Genomic DNA, 18,333 nt, shown 5'->3' with positions numbered 1-18,333 from the left:
GAAGTTCCATGATCTACTTGGGTGCGTCAAACAAACTAGTGTCGGTGGCATACTAATGCCAAATTGGCATTGCCAGTAGGTGAGATTCCTAACAATACAGATTCTGGAACCCCGAGAAAAGAAAAGAAAAGCAATACAGATTTCTAGGATTTCAGAAGTGTTGAAAACAGCAGAGTTCGTTTCGTGCTGAAAAAAATGGGGTTTCAATCGTAGTTGGTTTCAAGTATTCACACAAGAATTCGACCAAGGGAAAAAGAAAAGGTGGTCACGGAAGAATAAATGAAGTTGCGAACTGAATTTTAAGAGAAAACAAGATACTATAAAGTATAAACCACAATTAAGTTCTTTAAAGTGAGAAAGAAAAATTAAAGTGAAATACTAAAATCTAAGTCTACTTAATAATTAGTTGACGTATATCATGTGCCGGGCTCAAAATACCAAAAGACAAAAAAGTACACGGAAATACTGATTGCATGCTTCCCTTTTTGGTCATAAAATGCTTTAATACTTACTAGTTTAAAGTTATTAGCTGAATGACGTATCTTATTAGGGAGCGGAGATTATTATAACAAGTGGCCAAGTGGGGTAAGTCATGCTGATGAAAAGAGAAATGAAGAGAACAAGACAGGAGAACATTCCCCAACAAATCAAACAGAATTGTGATCAACGGGAGCATTTACATTTGCATTATGAGTAAGCCATCTTTTCTCGAATTATTCGAGTATCCTTGGGATGTATTTGCTTTTGGCATTATTTCCACAATTTCTACCGAACAATAATCATCCATCTGAGGAAGATTACTAGAATTGTTACACAAACTAAGGAGATCTAAGTTGGGGTTGATGATGGAGACCATGCTTCCAATGGAAACGAACACATGCTGACATAGTGATGAACATTATTTCGGTCCTGAAACAATGATTGCTGCTCATACTCCTGTGAAAAACACACAACACAATCTCATCAGTAAAGGTTTTTAACTTAAGTTTTCGAAAGCTCTAAGCCAAGCATATATTTAGTTTAGACAACAGCTTTGTCTCTTATTATCATTTGTACATATCATAATTTAGAGCTTCAATATCAAACTAAATAATAATAAGTGATAATAATTTGTGTTGAAACTTGAAGTTAGCTAAAAGAATTTCTGAAATCTTATTACAAGCTATGGTGCACCAGCATATAGCAAACCTTACAGAAACCATTTGGCGGAAATGAAGCATCGAGAAGGTCTTCCATGCAGTAACCGGGTATGGTCTCAATCAAATACTCAGAAATGCTGCTTGTTGAAACTGAACCCGTGTCACTACCCATATAATAATTATTATTATTCTGGTTATTTGCTGCTTCAGAGCTTGTTGTGGCTCTACTCGAGGACATTGATGTTGGCTCTGATGAAGAAGAAGAAGAAGCAGCACCAAGCTTTACACCTGTCAGAAGAAACCTGTTATGCTTCTTAGTGTATTCATTGGCTCCATGGATAGAAACGTCACATTCACTGCATAGTATCGCTCTATCTTCTTGGCAAAATATATATGCACGTCTCTCCTGTAAATTAAACCCCCCCAAAAAAACAGAAAAAGAGATTTTTTATTAATACATTTCTTTAAGTTAGATGTGACACTTTATTTAAACCTTTTCTTTTGTTGTTTAATATATAATTACATGTGACTAAGGATTAGAATAATGAATTGAATATAGAAAGAAGGCATTACTTGGCAGATATCACAAAGAGGGGCGTCTTTGGAGTTAGGGTGGTGCAGAGAGAAGCGCGTGTGTTTGGTTGCAACCTTGTTGGCACAGTGTATTGTGCGATCACAGCCATGGCATAGAGCTGCTTCATCAGAGGGACAGAAGAAAGAGGCCTCCACTTTGTGACACACATCACACTGGATCTTCATATCACTCTTTGTCAGTTTGTCTCTCTCTCTATATAGATTATTTCTGTTCTTTTCTTTTCTTTTTGGTGTTTGATTTGATTTGCTTCTTCTTCTGAGTGTGTGTGTGTGTGTGTGTGTTTGAAAAGAGAGATAGATAGATAGTGCGGGTTCGGAAAAGAAAAGGGAAATGGGGACAAAGAATTATGGGCGTTTTAAGGAGTGATGGTCCATAGAGAACAGCAAACAGCTAAGCTCAGAAGTATGTAAATGTGTGTTTTCTCTGACTTATAGAAAACTCTGGATCAATGCTATATCAATATCAGAGACAATAGTAGCTGTTACTATTTATATATATTATACATTAATATCTCTGATTTCTATCTCTTTCTCTCTCTGTCCATGTCCATGTGGATTTCTCTTTCTTGGAGTAAAGAGTAAAGAGGCAGGGGAGCAAAGCAAGTTGGCTAGGTATTATTATTATTCTATGGGAAATAATAATGCTTTCACTTTCAATTGTGTGATGAGTTTGTCTGAACTTGGAGGCATGGCCAAGCATCATGCATTACCATCTTCTTCCTTTATTGCATTGTTGTGAATGAATGAATGCTTCAGCTTTTGATCATGGCCTTCAGGTTATAGATTAGATACAGAACCAATGTGACAATGTCGGCTTTTACAAACTCATGAAGCTTCCTTCTTAGAGCATCTATTTATTATGCGAGATTCCTGTATGTATAGAATCATTTCATATTTACACTGTTGAATTATGTTATTGCATGATCTACTAGATTTTACTAGTTATACATCTTTAAAACTATATATATCACTGCTAAGGCTAAATTACATATAGATAAATTGATTGAAAATCAAAATTATGCATATGTCCTAAACTGAATTTGGTTACATGCATGTCTTGTTTGACTAATTAGGTATGCATGTAATCAAATTTAATTTAGGACATCTCCGTAATTTTAATTTTCAATCAATTTATCTATGTAATTTATCCGATTATTAATGGTAATTATGTATGTTAACTATGTTGTATATTAGTTACTTTCATAAGATGTGTATAATTGTGTATTATTTATTATACAATTTGTAGGAAAAGTAATTGAAATAATAATATGATAGAAGATATTGGATGGGTAGAGATCGATATTTATAACATTGGCAAGTGAAAAAAAAATTGATGTACTAGTAGTATAAAGTAGTTTTACATGTGTATCCAATTATATAAGGTCACATCAGCAAAAACAACTCCTTTTTACATTGACTATATGAATAGTAGTTATCCAAAAGAACAAATATAATTTTATGACTGTTGGTATATTAAAATTAAACTCAAAAAAATTGAGATCATTTATAAAAAAATATAATATGTTTTATAAAAGTTTTAAAAAATTCTTTACTCTTTAACACTAATAACTAATTAATGAGAGGCAACTTACGAATTTCATTAGTCAATGATTTCCACTATAGTATTTTTCTTTGTGAAAATGGGAATACAATTTTGAAGGGATGTAACGTAATATGTAAATAAGGTAAAAATTCATGTGCAATCAATTTTATGTAAAGTTGATAGTTGAGAGTCCTTAAATAATTTGATTGATTTGACTAAATTTTTATCTAAAGATCTTTAGTTATCAATTTTACGTGAAGTTGATTGCATAGTTGAGTTTTCACTAATATGTAATGATAAATTTTTTTTCAATTAATATTCACTCAATTTTGTTTTGTTTTTTTTTTTTTATCTCATATTACCTGAAAAAAACTGTGCCTAAATTTTGTGTTGGCTAATAGTTGATTGCAAATAAATGAGCTTCCTATAATTGGATAAATAAAATAGGGAAAGAAAACCCTAATTCTATACTATTTGTAGCAAATTATATTTATATAATAGGTTGATACTTTTTCTAGACAATGCTTTTATAGGTAGTGCATAAAGAATGATACATTATTGGTTTACATCTTTATACTCATGATTTTTCATGACTTACATAATATTTTCTCTTTTTTTCTTTTCTAGTGCCCGATGTTGTAGGTAAACATGTGCCTAGCATGGCATGTGATAAAGCAAAACTAAGAGGTTATTTTGAACAAACAAACAAAAAGGCATAGCCAGAGATGCCCCAACAAGGTGCCTCTCTAAAAGAAGTTTGTAATCTAAATTTGAAATATCTTCCCCTAGTATAAATAATATCCGAAAGATGCTATTGAAAATGTCCTAGCGTAATGCTCACGTGTTTTTTGCTCTATTATGACGTTCTAAACCATCAACTATTATAAATGCGAAAAATTTTTAAGTATACCGATACACTGATGTTTCAATAATTTTTAATTATTAATTTTAATTATAAAGATCAATGATTAAAAAGTACTAAAATATCAATATATCAATACACTTAAAAATTTTTCAATAGATGCATCATACCTCCTCATAAAAAAAGTTTTATTTAAATATCGGTTCCGGTACTCTTGAACTCTCATCTAGTCTAATTTTTATGCACACTAGTCTAATATTTATTATGCACACTTAATTTAAATCTTTTTTCTAATCAACACTTAATCAAATGTTCTAATTATATAGATTAGGAGTGGACATGAGGTCGGGTGAAATCGGATTCGCTTTGATCCGGACCTGATCTTAAATAGTAATTAGGTATATTTTTGAAACTTTTATCCGATCTTAAATTCGGTGAAATCACACTACTTTCGAGCCATACTAAAATCAGATCTCGACCAAGTGAAGTCTGGATCTTGATAAATTGTCAAAAAATTATGATGCACCTATTTGTAAAGAAGAAAAAAATACTTGTTACAGAAAAGTCGATAACTATACTTAAACTTAAATTTGTCTATAAATTCTAATTTAATACTTTTTTAATCTATTTCCTAATTCAACAGATGTGATTAAAAACAAAACAATAAGTTTATACTTAATATAACATAATATTAAAATTAATTTAAAATATATATATATTTTTTAGTTCCCATAAAATGCACACGGGTTGGGTTAAGTCGAAATTTGTCTTGATTCGGATCCTACTCTAAATAATGACTAAATCTATTTTTTAGACTTTTATTTAACTTTAAATCCAATAAAATCACACCAAATTACTCCTAAAATATTCGGATTCGAATTGGATTTTCGAGCCGAAGTGGGTCGTGTACACCCGTAATATGGATGAAGTATTTTCTCCTTTAAAGTTGTTTTTGCCTACGTATAATACCTACCTAATTAGAGGCTTCATTTTTATTTATGGAACTTATACAAAAGTTATAACTAATCATTGTATTCATTATTCAAATGTGATCACACTCTTGAAATTGGTTGTGGCACGTTCAACGAATTTACGAGACACAAAATGTTGATGCTATTGTTTTTACTTTATATAAAAATATGGACAATTCATTTAAATAAATAAAGTGGAGAAAAAATTTATTCAATTATACATTTTTTAATATTAATATGTAAATATATTTTTTTATAATTTTATAAAAATTGTTATTGACAATAGTGGATTAGGTTAGAATGTAATCTGTTATTGTTAGCCGTAATTTACGTGTATTTTGAGCTTAACAGAAATTGCTATAGACAGTAATGGTTTTTAAAGAAATTCGTTTGGTCATAAACCGTTACAGGCGGTTTATACATTATGGACATGAACCTAAACTGTTAGAGACAGTAGCAGTTTACGTAGAGTGTGTGTTATACTGGTTGCCTATAAACACTCCTCCAAGACATTATTGAGCTAAAAAGAGTGTGTCATTTCTCACAAATAGATGGTGAGGAGAGTTTTGTGCCTCTAGTGCATTGCTCTGAAAAAATTAAAAAAAAAGTCAAAGGCACGGTATTAAATTTACAGACAGGAAACCGCTTAATGTTTTTATCCGGTCGTCGAGTACATTGGCAGAAATAAAACAGAACATATTACAGAAGTTGGGTGTGCGTGGGACAAAGTGGGTTAAAAAATTTCTACAAGATTTTCATTGCCGTTGTGTCCGCCGGTGTGAAGTACGAGACGTTTGTGATAGGGTCCGATGAAGACCTGCAGATCTTGTTTCACTATCGGCGGAATTTTTTGGAGGTTAGAAAGGTATGATTCTGTCATGTGTTGGCATATTTTGTTGTCGCCTCACACTGTAGATACACCTACTTGGCTGCACCATGCACGAAAGATATACACAACGTTGTTAAAATTTACATGCAACACGAAAAAATCCTAACTACTTAGACCAAATAAATAAATAAATATTACCACACAACAATACAATTAAACAATTAATTAATTAAATTATTATTCAATTATAAAATCAAATTAGAATCCGAAAATAAAATTATTATTCAATTATGCCGGTTTCTTATCTATATTTTAAACCGAATAATTAAAATTGGAATCCTAAAATAATTTTTTTTTAACTATTATTCTAATGTTGTTTAACTTAACATAAACCGATTTTCAAACCAATTTGATTTTCCTAAATAAATTATTAAAAACCATGGATATAGTTTTAGAGCCAGTCCGTCGAATTCGGTTATTGCAATTTTAGTTTTTGTACATATACCCCTACTACATTTCACATCCTAAGTAACATCTAATACTCAACTATAAGGGTTAGATTAATATTCTATCTCCTAAACGCTACATTCTATAATCTATCTAACAAATGTTAATGCTCAGATAAATAAAACAAAGCTAACCTCATCGGCAATGGCACCAGCAATATGAGCAACACCGTTCAGTCGGTACAAGCTTTGCTGGTCTGCCATGATCTCCAACTGAAAGTTAGCGCTCGAAAAAATCCAAAACCGCTCTCCAAGTGCTCCTCCTTCTCTCTAGAATTTTCTCTCTCTAGCCAAACTCAAAAGTCACACAAATGAAATCCGCGGCTGCATGCCACGGTTTATATAGACGCACACTCCAAGTAACCCGCTACTGTCTCTAGCTATTTACGTTTAATGCCCACAATGCATAAATCGCTACTGCCTGTAGCGGTTTATGGCCAAATGTCTTCAGAAACCCCTATTACCTATAACGATTTCTGTTAACCCCAAAACACACGTAAACTGTGGCTAGCAGTAGCGATTTACATTATAACCTAATCTGCTATTATCAGTAGCGATTTTTATAGAAATATAAAAAAATGCATTTGTATATTGATATTTAAAATTGTGTAATTAGGTAAATTCTTTCTCCATTTTATTTATTTAAGTAAATTGTCCTAAAAATATAGTTATAAATTTACTGTTGTAACGTTAAAATAATCTTTTTATAAATGAATTAATCTATATTTTTTATTGACTTGAGTGTTTCTGTAGATACATACTCTGCAACAAGACCGAAGAACTTCAAGCCACATTAGAACGAGGTATTTTTTGGATATAATCAGAGAGACCATAACAAAATTAATAAAAAAGTAATACACAAAATATTATTTTTTAAATTAGTTGAATCTAAATTAAAATCTAACTCTCTAACTGTTGAAAGCATAATAATGTAGATTCAGCTAACGAGTTGATATGGTTGTTGTTTATGAAGCTTCCTATAGTTGCGCTTTTGAAGGAAGACCTAAAAAGTGATACAATAATATTTTAGTGTTGCTTAGCTTGTTCTGACCAAATACCAATAATATGCTTCCTTTCGGCTTTGATTTCAACTTTTTAGTTGTGCAATTCCTTTCCATTTCAAAACAATTTTTTTAAAATTAAAACGTGGTTGTTGCGGACTTTGTTCTTTACATTTCATCATAATGATAATTGACCAAGGGAACGGCCGCAAATAAGCAAAAAGGAAAAAAAGATGTTCCATTAACAAGAAAATTTTGTATACTTTGTTAACACGTATTTTAGTAATGTTGAATTATAATTTGATATTTTATTTTAATATTATAACTCTGCTTTTTCTATCTTTAAATTAAATTAAATTAAATTAAATGTCTATAAACAACTCAATTTTAATTGTTTAAATAGCATAAATGTAATTAAAATTAGAAAGTACAAGAAAATAAGTGTGGAACACTATTGAAATCGGCCAAACTAAACGACAGAAAATACTTTTTTTGAGACTGGATACGGATTATCTAGTTTGAGAATCTCTTAGACAAGATATTGTAAAAGACATGCCAGTTGTCAGCATAAAACAGGGTTATTTGAAGATAAGAAAGGAACATTGTACTTTTACTCCTATAGGCATTGTGTTTGAATCTAATAGTGAAATAATTCACTTTTTAATTTACATGTAGTTGGGGGAATGGTAAAGGACGCAATTATCAAGAATATAAGTGCTTTATGTAATTATGGTGTCAAAAATAAAAATTGGATCGTCTGATTTTTGGAAATATAAACCAGATTCTTTGATTTGTGTTTTAAAACTTAAAAAAATTTGGGGTTCACAAATTGGATGTATCCTAAATTTTTTTAATTTTTAAATACAAATTAGAGGGTCCGATTTAGGGGTGGCAAACGGGCCTAAATCCGACGGGCCGGCCCGCATAACCCGCCAAAAAAGGCGGGCTGGGCTGGGAAATTAGGACCGCCAAATAGCAAAAGCCCGCCTAACCCGCACCGCTTAAACCGCGGGTTTTGGCGGGCTTTGGCGGGGCGGGGCGGGCTTCCCCGCCGGGCTTAGTATTTTTTTATCAAGGGCTATTTTTACAATTTTTTTTTGCCAAAACCCAACTTTTACCAACCCAACTTACAAGAGAATGAAGATGAAAATTGAGTGTTTTGGATTATGTTTATTTTGTTTTAGAGACTATTTATAATTATGTTTTGGATTATGTTTATTTTGCTTTGGGAACAATATTTATAATTATGTTTTGGATGAAAACTTGGTTTATAATTATATTTATTAGATATTTATAATTACAAAGACTTTAATGTTTGTGAATATAAAAATTATAATTTGTTTATATTTTTAGAAATTATAATAGTTAAAAATAAAAAATAGAAGAGATTTTTTATACTTTTATATATATTATTTAATAATTAAAAGTAAAAAAAAAAGATATTTGGCGGGCTTAGCCCGCCGGCCCGCCGTTAGACGGGGCGGGCTGGGATTTTGGGACCGCCTCACTAGGCGGGGCGGGGCGGGCTTCCCCGCTTGCCACCCCTAGTCCGATTACCTTCGTCAAAATTTAAATTTTCTCCTTCACACTAATTGGACTGTCCGATTAGTAGGCTTAATTATTTTTACAAAGAAATCGAATGGTCCGATTTCTTCGTATCTTATTTTAGAAAAAGCTATCTCACATCCATGTCTAGCACCTATATTTTCAACAACAAACTATAACACACATACTTCTCATATCCAAAAAATGAGCCAAAATAATTCCTCACATATGAATAATTAAGTGTCTACCGAAATAATTAAGTATTTTCTATCATCTAGCTAGAAATCATCATGGCTATTATTTAGGATCTTATTAATAATGTGTTAAAAAAAACATTTTAAAAATAATATAGTAAAAATGATTAAAAAATAATTGTTTATATTTTAATAATTAAATATATTAAAAACTAAAAAAATAATTATCATACTATTAAAATATGATCTTTAAAATACAAGATGCATAAATTTTATTACTAATGATATAACTTAATTTGTGAAGAGTTGATTTTTTAGGACAGCTGATCATCTAATATAGTTAGCATATTAGAGTTTGATTTAAATTGCTACTTCACCTGGCCTTCTAAATGAATAAATAGTGAATTTCAGTACAAGATAAGAAGTGCTTGTGTTGTATGCATTTTAGGACCAACAAATTAAAGTCTCTTAATAATATGAAACATATTTAGGAGAGATCATCTCGTAACAAAAATACTCAGTATATTGTAACATACATGTATATAAGTTATCAAGCGCCAATAGTGAGAAAATTACATATAGTTCATGTGCTACACGAGTCAATTAAATAAAAAAAAAAACCACATTTTGTAGAACTTAAATGGAAGCAGAAAATTGAGACTGCAATTAGAGTGGGCATGGCAGAACACAAGACGGTAGGGAAGGACAAAAAGTAGCGCCTTATGGTCAGTTTCCCACTGCATGTGAACTTGGAATAGAGAAAAAGAACAATATATATATATATATTCTATGTGAGAAATAATATTTGTATTTTTTACTATTTTTTATATAATATAAAAATAATTATATTTTTATTTTTAAATAATAATTGTTCATATACTAAAAAAGGATATAAAATCAGTTATTCCATGTAATATACATGTAATGTATGTTTTTTTTTTTTACTAAAAATAGAAAGATTCAAATTTGTAACTTCTTAAATAAGCATGAAAAAATGATATCATTTGAATTATAACTCATTTTTTTTACCAAAGATAAAAGACTTAAATTCGCAATCTCTTAAGTGAGTATGGAGAGAGCCAATAAGTAATAGTTCAAATGGCATAATCTCCCTATACTCAATTAAGAGGTTACAAATTCGAATCTCATAATTTTGGTAAAAAAAAAAAATGAGTATGAAAAGATTATACCATTTAAACTATAATTCATTGGCTTGAATTATAGCTCATTAACCATGTATAATGTGCACTTTTAATTTTTAATATTAAATTTGTATCAATTAATTTTATAGCTTACTTTGCACGAAAATATATTCCCACTAGAAGTTCACAGATTTAATAGCTAGAAGCTAGGGGACCACATTCTATTTGCACTGCAACTGACACTTCATGGGTATGCCCATTTATTGTATGTAAATGAGGTGTTGGGGGGACCTTATAGCCAACTTAGCTTTGCCTATAAATATCTATATATTTCCAATCAATTTAATATTCATTTTTTTTATAGAATCAATTTAATATTCTTGTAGTTTCCACTTTTGGCAGTTGATGGGCAATGGGCCTTTATGAAGGGTGAACAGGTTATGTGAAACTTGTATATCAATTTTGTTTTATTTTATTTTCTTCACTTTATAGCATACCATTCAATTCTTTTTATTCTTGCCTTATGGTCTTTTTATTCATAAAAGTGTATAACTTGTTATTTCTGGTTTATTTTTCTACTACTATCTCAATTATAATCTCTGAATCTCCGTCATTATTCAAATATATCAATATGCAAAGATACCTTACTGTAACTGTGTAAGCTTTTGTTTTTTGGTCCAAGCACTGCATGTTAATATCAAATGTGTGACTAAACAATAGCTATATTGAGCTCAAGATTTCACATGTAGTAACATTAAGTCCAACATGATATAAATCAATTCTTGCATCTTGGACTCTCAACTTTCTGCTGGATTAATGCATTGGGGCTAGCTACCATAAAGGTCTAAATTTCCTTCAATTTAAGACCATAAAAAAGGAACTCTTGGGCTTTGGCCCTATAACGTACCCAATAACACATCACCGTTCTTAGCTCTCCCTCTTAATCTTGTTATGGATTTTGCATTTTTGCTAGAGCATAATGCCATAATGGGTATGCAAGTCAAAAGGAAAAACGATTTTATATCCGTAATATATTTTGAAAACATTTAAAACTTGAGTTAAAAAGTAAAAACACCATTTTTCTAGAAACACACACCTTTACACTTTTTATTCATTAATTAGTATTGTACGATTAATTATGAACAAAACATAGATATTTTTTTTCTGTTTCCCACCGACAGGCCAAAGATTAATTATGAACAAAACATGGATGTTATGCAGTAAGAGTTTTCTGTTGTTTTAGACACCAAAAAATTATGTTAGACGCCAAAAAATAAAAGAATTTTCTGTTTAACATGTTTTTTTTAATGTCTATTAGAATAATGTTCTAACAGCTTATCATCTATGGGTTATTTGGTGTACATGTAGGGTCCAAAAACTTAATGCCTTAAACCATGACCCAAGTGAGCGCAACGTTATTGCAGCCGACCAAGCCCAAACGATGGTAAACAATGCATACCGAAAAAAAGTCCTTTTTCTCCTTGACAAAAAAAAAAAACAGAAAAGAGACATTTTTCTCAATAAAGTTTAGGCAACAGGAATAGTCTCCACTCTCCAGTGGGTCGAGAGTCCCCTTCCCTACACTATTTGGTTCTTGATTCCTATCGGCAAGAAAATAGATCATCTCCAATTTTTTTAACACTTAAAAAAATACAGTGTAATCTCTCACCATTAACTTTATAAGTAAAATCAAAATTAAATACGAGAGAGAAAGAGAATAATAAAGGGTGAAAAATCACAATTGACACCATTCAATTTTTTCGACATTGAAGAGGATCCACTCCCCCACAACATAAATCCATCTAAAGCAATTATCAACACTTTCCCAATTTTAATCTCATCATTAATTATTAAATCAATTTCATATGCAGAATTCAATGAAAACTTGTGATCCATTAAACCAAACAAACGTAGTTCTGTGCGATATAACACAAGGTTTTAGGGGATCATCGCAAGCATGTTATGTAACTTGGAGGTCTCAGATTATTGGTACACATCATAATCTAACTACCGATTAATCAGCCAATGTAGGCAAATAGAAATCATCATCATAGACCTCACCTACATAGTCAAGATGTTGGAGATTGGAACACACTTTCAGTGAAACAATTTATGATTGGTGAAAACTCTATATGAGATGATTTGAGATATACTAAGTTGTTAAGACTTAAGACAACTGCACCTTTATGAAAATAATAATTTTTCAAAAACGAGTGGTGCATTAATTACCTCAGTGGAGAGAACAAGATTTAAATTTGAGAAAAAGAAGAAGGCAAGCTTAAGAGATCACTCAGTTCAGCGGGGTGGTCGAACCCAAAGCTGTTTCTAATTGAGATGATGGAATAAAACTCTCATTCTCATTAATCCTAATTACATTACTCGGTTAAATCAATTTTTATCAATGACACTAAAACTATATAATCTTCTATAAAACTACCAAACAATCCTACAACCAGCCACAATGAGCTAACTATCCTTTTCAATTCACATCTCAAACGCCACAAACTTCAAAGTATTTCCGAGTTTTAACAATCTCATGGTTCATAAATTAACCTAGACCCTAAACCCCATAAATCTTGTGGAATAAAACCAAATTGACCAGCCAATATAGACAACCATATATTAGCAATTTGTAAAATTAACGTTAGAAATCGAACAATTTAGTTATTCAAAAGAGGGAGGGGAATCAGAAGGGGAAGTAAAAGACGAGGGAAAAGAGACAACTCAGTGAAGGGAAAAGGTTTATGGTTCTATTGTGAAAAAAAAAAATGAAGGAAAATGCGAAAAATAAAACAAAAAAAAGTGGAAGAAAACGAGAAAGCAGGACAGTTAAGAGGGGAAAAGAGATAACTCAGTGATGGCAAAAGGTTTTTATGGTTCGATTCTGCCAGCAACATTCCTCAACTACAATTTCAGAAGAGGGAGCTTTTATATCCTCATTGTCAAAACCTCTTTCCCCATTTCAAAATGAAAAAAAAAAAAAGAATGAAAGAAAATGCGAAAAATAAAGCATAGAAAAGAGGAGGAAGAAGTGCAAGAGATCACTCAGGTCAGCGGGGTGGTCGACACGCAAAGCAATCTCATGAAAGAGAGAAAGCACTGCATTCCGGTCTGTTGAGCTTGAATTTCATGGAGTCATCACCGTGATCTCCCACACATCTTTTATTGAAAAAACGAACCAGAAGAAATATTTTCAAATATGAAAAAAAATAGTAGAATCATGAATCGGTTATCATCAGGAAATTGTTACAGATCTTATATTGAAAAAACAAACGAGAGAAGAAACGTTTTCAAAGATGGAAAAACAGTAGAACTAAGAATCGGTAATCAACAAGAAATTTTCACATATGTAATAATGAAAAAACCAATAAGAATTACAAAGATGATAATACAATAGAATCATGAATCGGTTAATCAACAAGAAATTGTTAAAAGATACCTCCTGCCTCCCACTTCCTATTAAGGCTTTCATAAGATCGGTGGTGAGTGAAGATAGAGTCTGAATTTATAGGAAGCAAATAGGGTTTAAGGGAACTCTTGGGCTCGGCCCTATGATGTAGGCCCATTAAATTGGGGCTAGAAAGAGGTCTCTGCCTTCTACGTATGCCCATTAAAAATAGGCATTGTTGGGCCTCGGTCCGATAATGAACCCAACAATTTTTTGAAAAAAATTCAGGAAGTGGCGGTGGCCACTGGCCACTGGCCAGGGAGTTAACGAGTGGTGACAAGTCGCGCACGCACTTCTGGTGAGACTTGAGAGGTGTCTCTCTCTCTTTCTCTCCCGCCATTGAAGTAACTTACTGTTATCTGTATCTCACACTAAGAATTAGAATCAAAATGAGGCTGTTGTTCTCTGTCTCCGCTTCTGCTTCTGCTTCTATTTTTCTTAATCCTCCATCTCATCCACTTCATCTTGCTCAGGTGCTTCTTTCACACTTTTCACCTCTCTCGCTCTCTCTCTCTCTCTCTCTCTCTCCTTACCTTAATGACGCCATTTCTGTTCTCATAATTTAGGGTTCACTCATCCAACCTTGTAAGTTTCGGATTCTCTCGGAGCAGAGTCTCTGTTTGAGGCTCACAACTTTCCGTTTGAGTTGCAGGAGAAGGTACCGTAACACACAAACACTAGCACTGCTACACATCAATTATCATTATCATTTAGAAGTTAATATTTAGCTATTATATCATTCTGAAGGTTTATGTAGTGCTAACTCTATAGATTAGAAATTTAGATGAGGATGTTATCAAGAATAGTGAATTTGGCGTGTTTGGATCTAAAAAACACAGGGGAACTTTCATATGTGCAGCCAAAAATCAAGAAGCCGAGGATGCTTTCAAGAAGACCGTCGAAATCGATATGCTTATAGATATGCTTAGGGAAGCTAATCCTCACCAGGTAAACTATTTCTTCTGTCTTTCATTTTCCTCTTATTTTATTAGTTATTTGTTTGATTTCTTGATTGTAGCCATATTTTATGGTTCGTGATGCTTGGACTCAAATGATATGTGTTGATAGATTTTGGATTTTGGTTTTTCAATGATGATATTGTTTTGCATTGTTATCAGCTTCAGAAAATTGTTCTTGAGAATATCCTTGCTTTCAATCCAACCTTCTGGATACGACTTGCGGCAAGGTCTGACACATGCAAGTCTGAGGATGATAAAGTACAATATTAAACTTTTCTGAATATTTCATTATTTGCTTTCTGTGCAAAATTCTTTTATTACACTACATACTTTTGTTTGTTTGTTGTTGAAATGTAGAAAGATTATGAAGAGTTGGCTGCAGCTGTTATGAACGTGGTGGATCGCGTGGTTCATAAGACCAAGGTATCCCTTCATCTTCAGTTGGCCAACAATTGTTAACAAGTGATTTGACTTTCTTTCTTGGTATTTCTTCTTGTGTTGCAGGAGAAGATAGAGTCTGCCACTGATGTCCTGAAGGGTGTGCTAAAACCTGTGGTTGACGATGAAGGAGAGATTTCATGGCCTCCAAGAGATCCTCAGGGACTCACATTGATGGAAATGGTGAGTTTTGTTTTGTTTGTCACCTACACTTTGCTGGCCTGTTTTATTGGAAGGCCTTTCTTATTCATTTAAATTACACTGTTTTTCTGCACTTATGGATAATTATTAATATTAACTTATCAAGTTTATTAAATTTCATACTATTTGATAATCACTAATGATGGACCCAATCCTATGACATACAAGTAACCACAGCATTGATTGTCTATGCATCTTGGCAAATGATATATAAACTCTAGTTTGTCCACTTCTTAAGGTGTTTTGGCTCTACCGTTACTTTCAAGTGGAGTTGACAGCTGGTTTGACTGCAGATAATGTTAGCATGATACTTTCTCTGTAGAGTGCAATTGTAGTGTTTTAGAAATTCAATCCAACGCCTTTTGCCTTAAGTTTAAATTTTTCTGATGAAACATGTACATCAAACAATTCACACCATATAAACATTACAGCTGTATTTTATAATGCCTTCATATCTCTTCAATTATTTAGATGTATAACCAATGATCTATCATTTTGCTTTAAGACTCATGTTACTCAAAATCCCAATGCATCACATAACATATTTGCTTTGTTATAGTGAAGTCTTGGCTCTCTCTATTCACAGAGCGTGTTAGATGATTGTTTTTATTCTCATCAATGAAAATTAACGCTGCAATACAATTTTCACATCAATAATCATTTACTGTAATGTGCGTGAGATCTCCAGAGGCAGAGTATTATTCATCTTCAAGTTTTATGAAAAATGAATTGGATAAGACTTAAAAGAGACCAAATGACTAACAACAATAATGAACATGTTTATGTATAAGTAATTGCTATGTATTGTTCTGTAATTCCAGCTGAATTGAATCAAGCACAATATTTATTTGAAAGTGAAAATTTCTCTTAAGAGTTGCATATCTACTATATATAATGGGAATAGGGAGGGATTTGGTACACAAATTTTCGTTCCTAAAATACCATTATATCCATTAAAATACTTTTTGCTATTTTAGGATTTGAACCCTAGACTTCTTGATTAGACTGAAAGATATTTACCAATTTGACTAATGTCACATTTATTATAATTTTATATATTTAATAAGTAAAAAGGTAGATCATAATACACTAGTATTTATCAGCATTTTTTATTTATCTAATTAAATTTGAAGTTCTAATATTTAGGAGATAAGTCAAAGGGAACAAGAAGGACAGCTAGATGAGGGCTTCCTTGCTGAAGTTAATGCACAACTACGACAAGTGAGTCTTTCTATTCACTTCTTCTGCATGTATATGTAACCGAAAGAATTTTCAATTGTCAATGGCCGTCAGAATTTTGTATAATTTAAGTCTTATTAATCGATTGGTTAGATGTCACAACATTTTTTTGAGATTCCTTGGTAGCTTCTAGTTCTAGTAGGATATCTCTTGGGATGTTGCATATATGCTGCTTTTGTTCGGTTTCATGAGTATCTTATATATGATACATTCATTTATCATTTCTCTGCTGAAATTACATGTGGTATCACTTTGTGAGGCTCAACCATGTATCTTGGTTGTAATATGCAGGCAAAGGAAGATGGCGATAAGCCTGGTCTTGAGGCTATGTTGCAAAAGGTTTTGCAACTTTATGCTTCAACTGTTCTCTCGAGACGAAGTTACGCTATGAAAGGTAATTTTGTATGTGATGTATCCAATGAATGAAATGATGTTTAAAATAGATTATGTACTTGATTTTTAAGTGGTAGATCCGACATTATTTTAACACTTACTAACAAAACCATTCTTTTCAGAAAAATATGGCGATCACAAAGTTGATTATGGAAATGAGAGCTGGACATTAAATTTTTGTCATATTTTTGTCTTGGCTTGTTTTCCACATATTCTTGTTGATTGGCATAAATATTAAACTTTTAATCTAATTTTGAAGATTTGTGTATTCTTCTTGCAGGGAGTGAAGTTTTGAAGGATGAACAATTCCTTGAAAATATAATCCAAGGTAATAACACCCATAAACTTTATATTCTGGTGTGTGGGTGCCTGGGTGGTGTGTCTAGTTTGAAATATAGTGTTCTACTTTTAATCTGCAAGTGTGGTTACTGGTTACATATATCTCATCAACCGATTTTTGGATCCTTGCAGCTCCTGAAGAAGAATGGAACAATATTTTGATCAAAGGATTGACAATTGGTGCTGGAGATATTTCACCAGAGGAGCTCGATGCTGTCGTCAAGAAACGAATTGAGCGCACTTTAATTAGAACAGTGAGACAACCATGCTTTAAAATTTCATTATTTCACCTGTCTTTATCTTCTTTTTGACTGCTGTTATTCCTTTTCCATATTCATGCTCTATATCATCATCATCATCATCACTGCCCACCTCTGGGAAACAAAGGAGGGAGGTTCTTACCAACAGCGGATTTTGACTGAATACCTGAAAGGCATCGAAACCAGAGCAGAAGAGATTGTTCAGGTGCTTCAGGGGAAACCATAATTGCTGGCTTGGCAGTGGAATATCTTCAGTGGATCATTGTTTGCGGAGGTCATGAAGCAAGTACATTGTGAGTTGGAGAAGTTATAGAGGTAGCAATCTACCTACACGGATCAGAATATAACTTGGCTACCATGTTTGGGTTTTGTTCAGCTGGTTATTAATATTGTAGCCAAAGTTGGTATATAAAAAAATGTAGAGAAGAAAACAAAAGAAAGTATTGTTGTGGAGTCTAGAATGTGGAATGTTTATTTCTTAGCAAATTGATATAGAGCTGTAAAGAGATTATTGTTTTGAGAGTATACCAAGCAATACAGAACTTTTCTTTTTCTTTTGGCAATAATGACTTATGATTTGTTTAATTAAGCGTCGGATCTGTCATTGTTACTGATCTATTCAAATACATGATTCAACTATATAGTATTACAGAAAAGAAAAATCCTGGATCTGCCGAGGGGGTCCTTAACTTATACTTTATTTCTGAAAGGGAAAAAAAAGTGGAAAAAG

General features: G+C 32.3%; 2 protein-coding genes, 1 long non-coding RNA gene and 2 other non-coding genes across 7 annotated transcripts; 2 read left to right on the top strand and 3 right to left on the bottom strand.

Annotated features, from left to right (window-relative positions):
- Positions 1-515: 515 nt before the first annotated feature.
- Positions 516-1,898, bottom strand: BZS1 (B-box zinc finger family protein). Of its 2 annotated transcripts, none has more exons than XM_016337656.3 (3): positions 1,713-1,898; positions 1,189-1,545; positions 516-936 (listed from the first exon to the last, which is right to left on the bottom strand). In XM_016337656.3, exons 1-3 carry the CDS (start codon positions 1,896-1,898, stop codon positions 829-831), a joined length of 651 nt encoding a protein of 216 aa, XP_016193142.1. In that variant the 3' UTR covers positions 516-828. The 2 variants fall into 2 exon arrangements, with proteins under 2 accessions (XP_016193142.1, XP_016193143.1); XM_016337657.3 differs by having other exon boundaries at positions 618-936; positions 1,194-1,545.
- On the top strand, positions 1,775-2,671 carry LOC148569733 (uncharacterized). Its single transcript, XR_015907370.1, has 3 exons — positions 1,775-1,908; positions 2,024-2,146; positions 2,311-2,671. It is a non-coding gene; the product is annotated as an uncharacterized LOC148569733 (long non-coding RNA).
- A 10,502-nt stretch (positions 2,672-13,173) lies between these two features.
- LOC148569732 (small nucleolar RNA R30/Z108) lies at positions 13,174-13,276 on the bottom strand. The gene has a single exon (XR_015908968.1). It is a non-coding gene; the product is annotated as a small nucleolar RNA R30/Z108 (small nucleolar RNA).
- Positions 13,277-13,365: 89 nt separating this feature from the next.
- LOC148569731 (small nucleolar RNA Z107/R87) lies at positions 13,366-13,475 on the bottom strand. Its single transcript, XR_015908976.1, has one exon. It is a non-coding gene; the product is annotated as a small nucleolar RNA Z107/R87 (small nucleolar RNA).
- Positions 13,476-14,000: 525 nt separating this feature from the next.
- LOC107628850 (uncharacterized) lies at positions 14,001-18,166 on the top strand. Of its 2 annotated transcripts, none has more exons than XM_016331464.3 (11): positions 14,001-14,247; positions 14,341-14,432; positions 14,634-14,722; positions 14,893-14,991; positions 15,091-15,156; positions 15,238-15,354; positions 16,519-16,593; positions 16,903-17,005; positions 17,285-17,332; positions 17,476-17,597; positions 17,731-18,166. In XM_016331464.3, exons 3-11 carry the CDS (start codon positions 14,684-14,686, stop codon positions 17,827-17,829), a joined length of 768 nt encoding a protein of 255 aa, XP_016186950.1. In that variant the 5' UTR covers positions 14,001-14,247; positions 14,341-14,432; positions 14,634-14,683; the 3' UTR covers positions 17,830-18,166. The 2 variants fall into 2 exon arrangements, with proteins under 2 accessions (XP_016186950.1, XP_016186948.1); XM_016331462.3 differs by having other exon boundaries at positions 14,614-14,722.
- The last annotated feature ends 167 nt before the right edge of the window (positions 18,167-18,333 follow it).

The sequence above is a fragment of the Arachis ipaensis genome, chromosome B3 (genome assembly GCF_059453495.1).
Source record: "Arachis ipaensis isolate K30076 ecotype BB chromosome B3, ASM5945349v1, whole genome shotgun sequence".
NCBI lineage: Eukaryota > Viridiplantae > Streptophyta > Magnoliopsida > Fabales > Fabaceae > Arachis > Arachis ipaensis.
The sequence above is the reverse complement of the archived record's forward strand: the minus strand, read 5'-3'. Positions and strand labels throughout refer to the sequence as shown.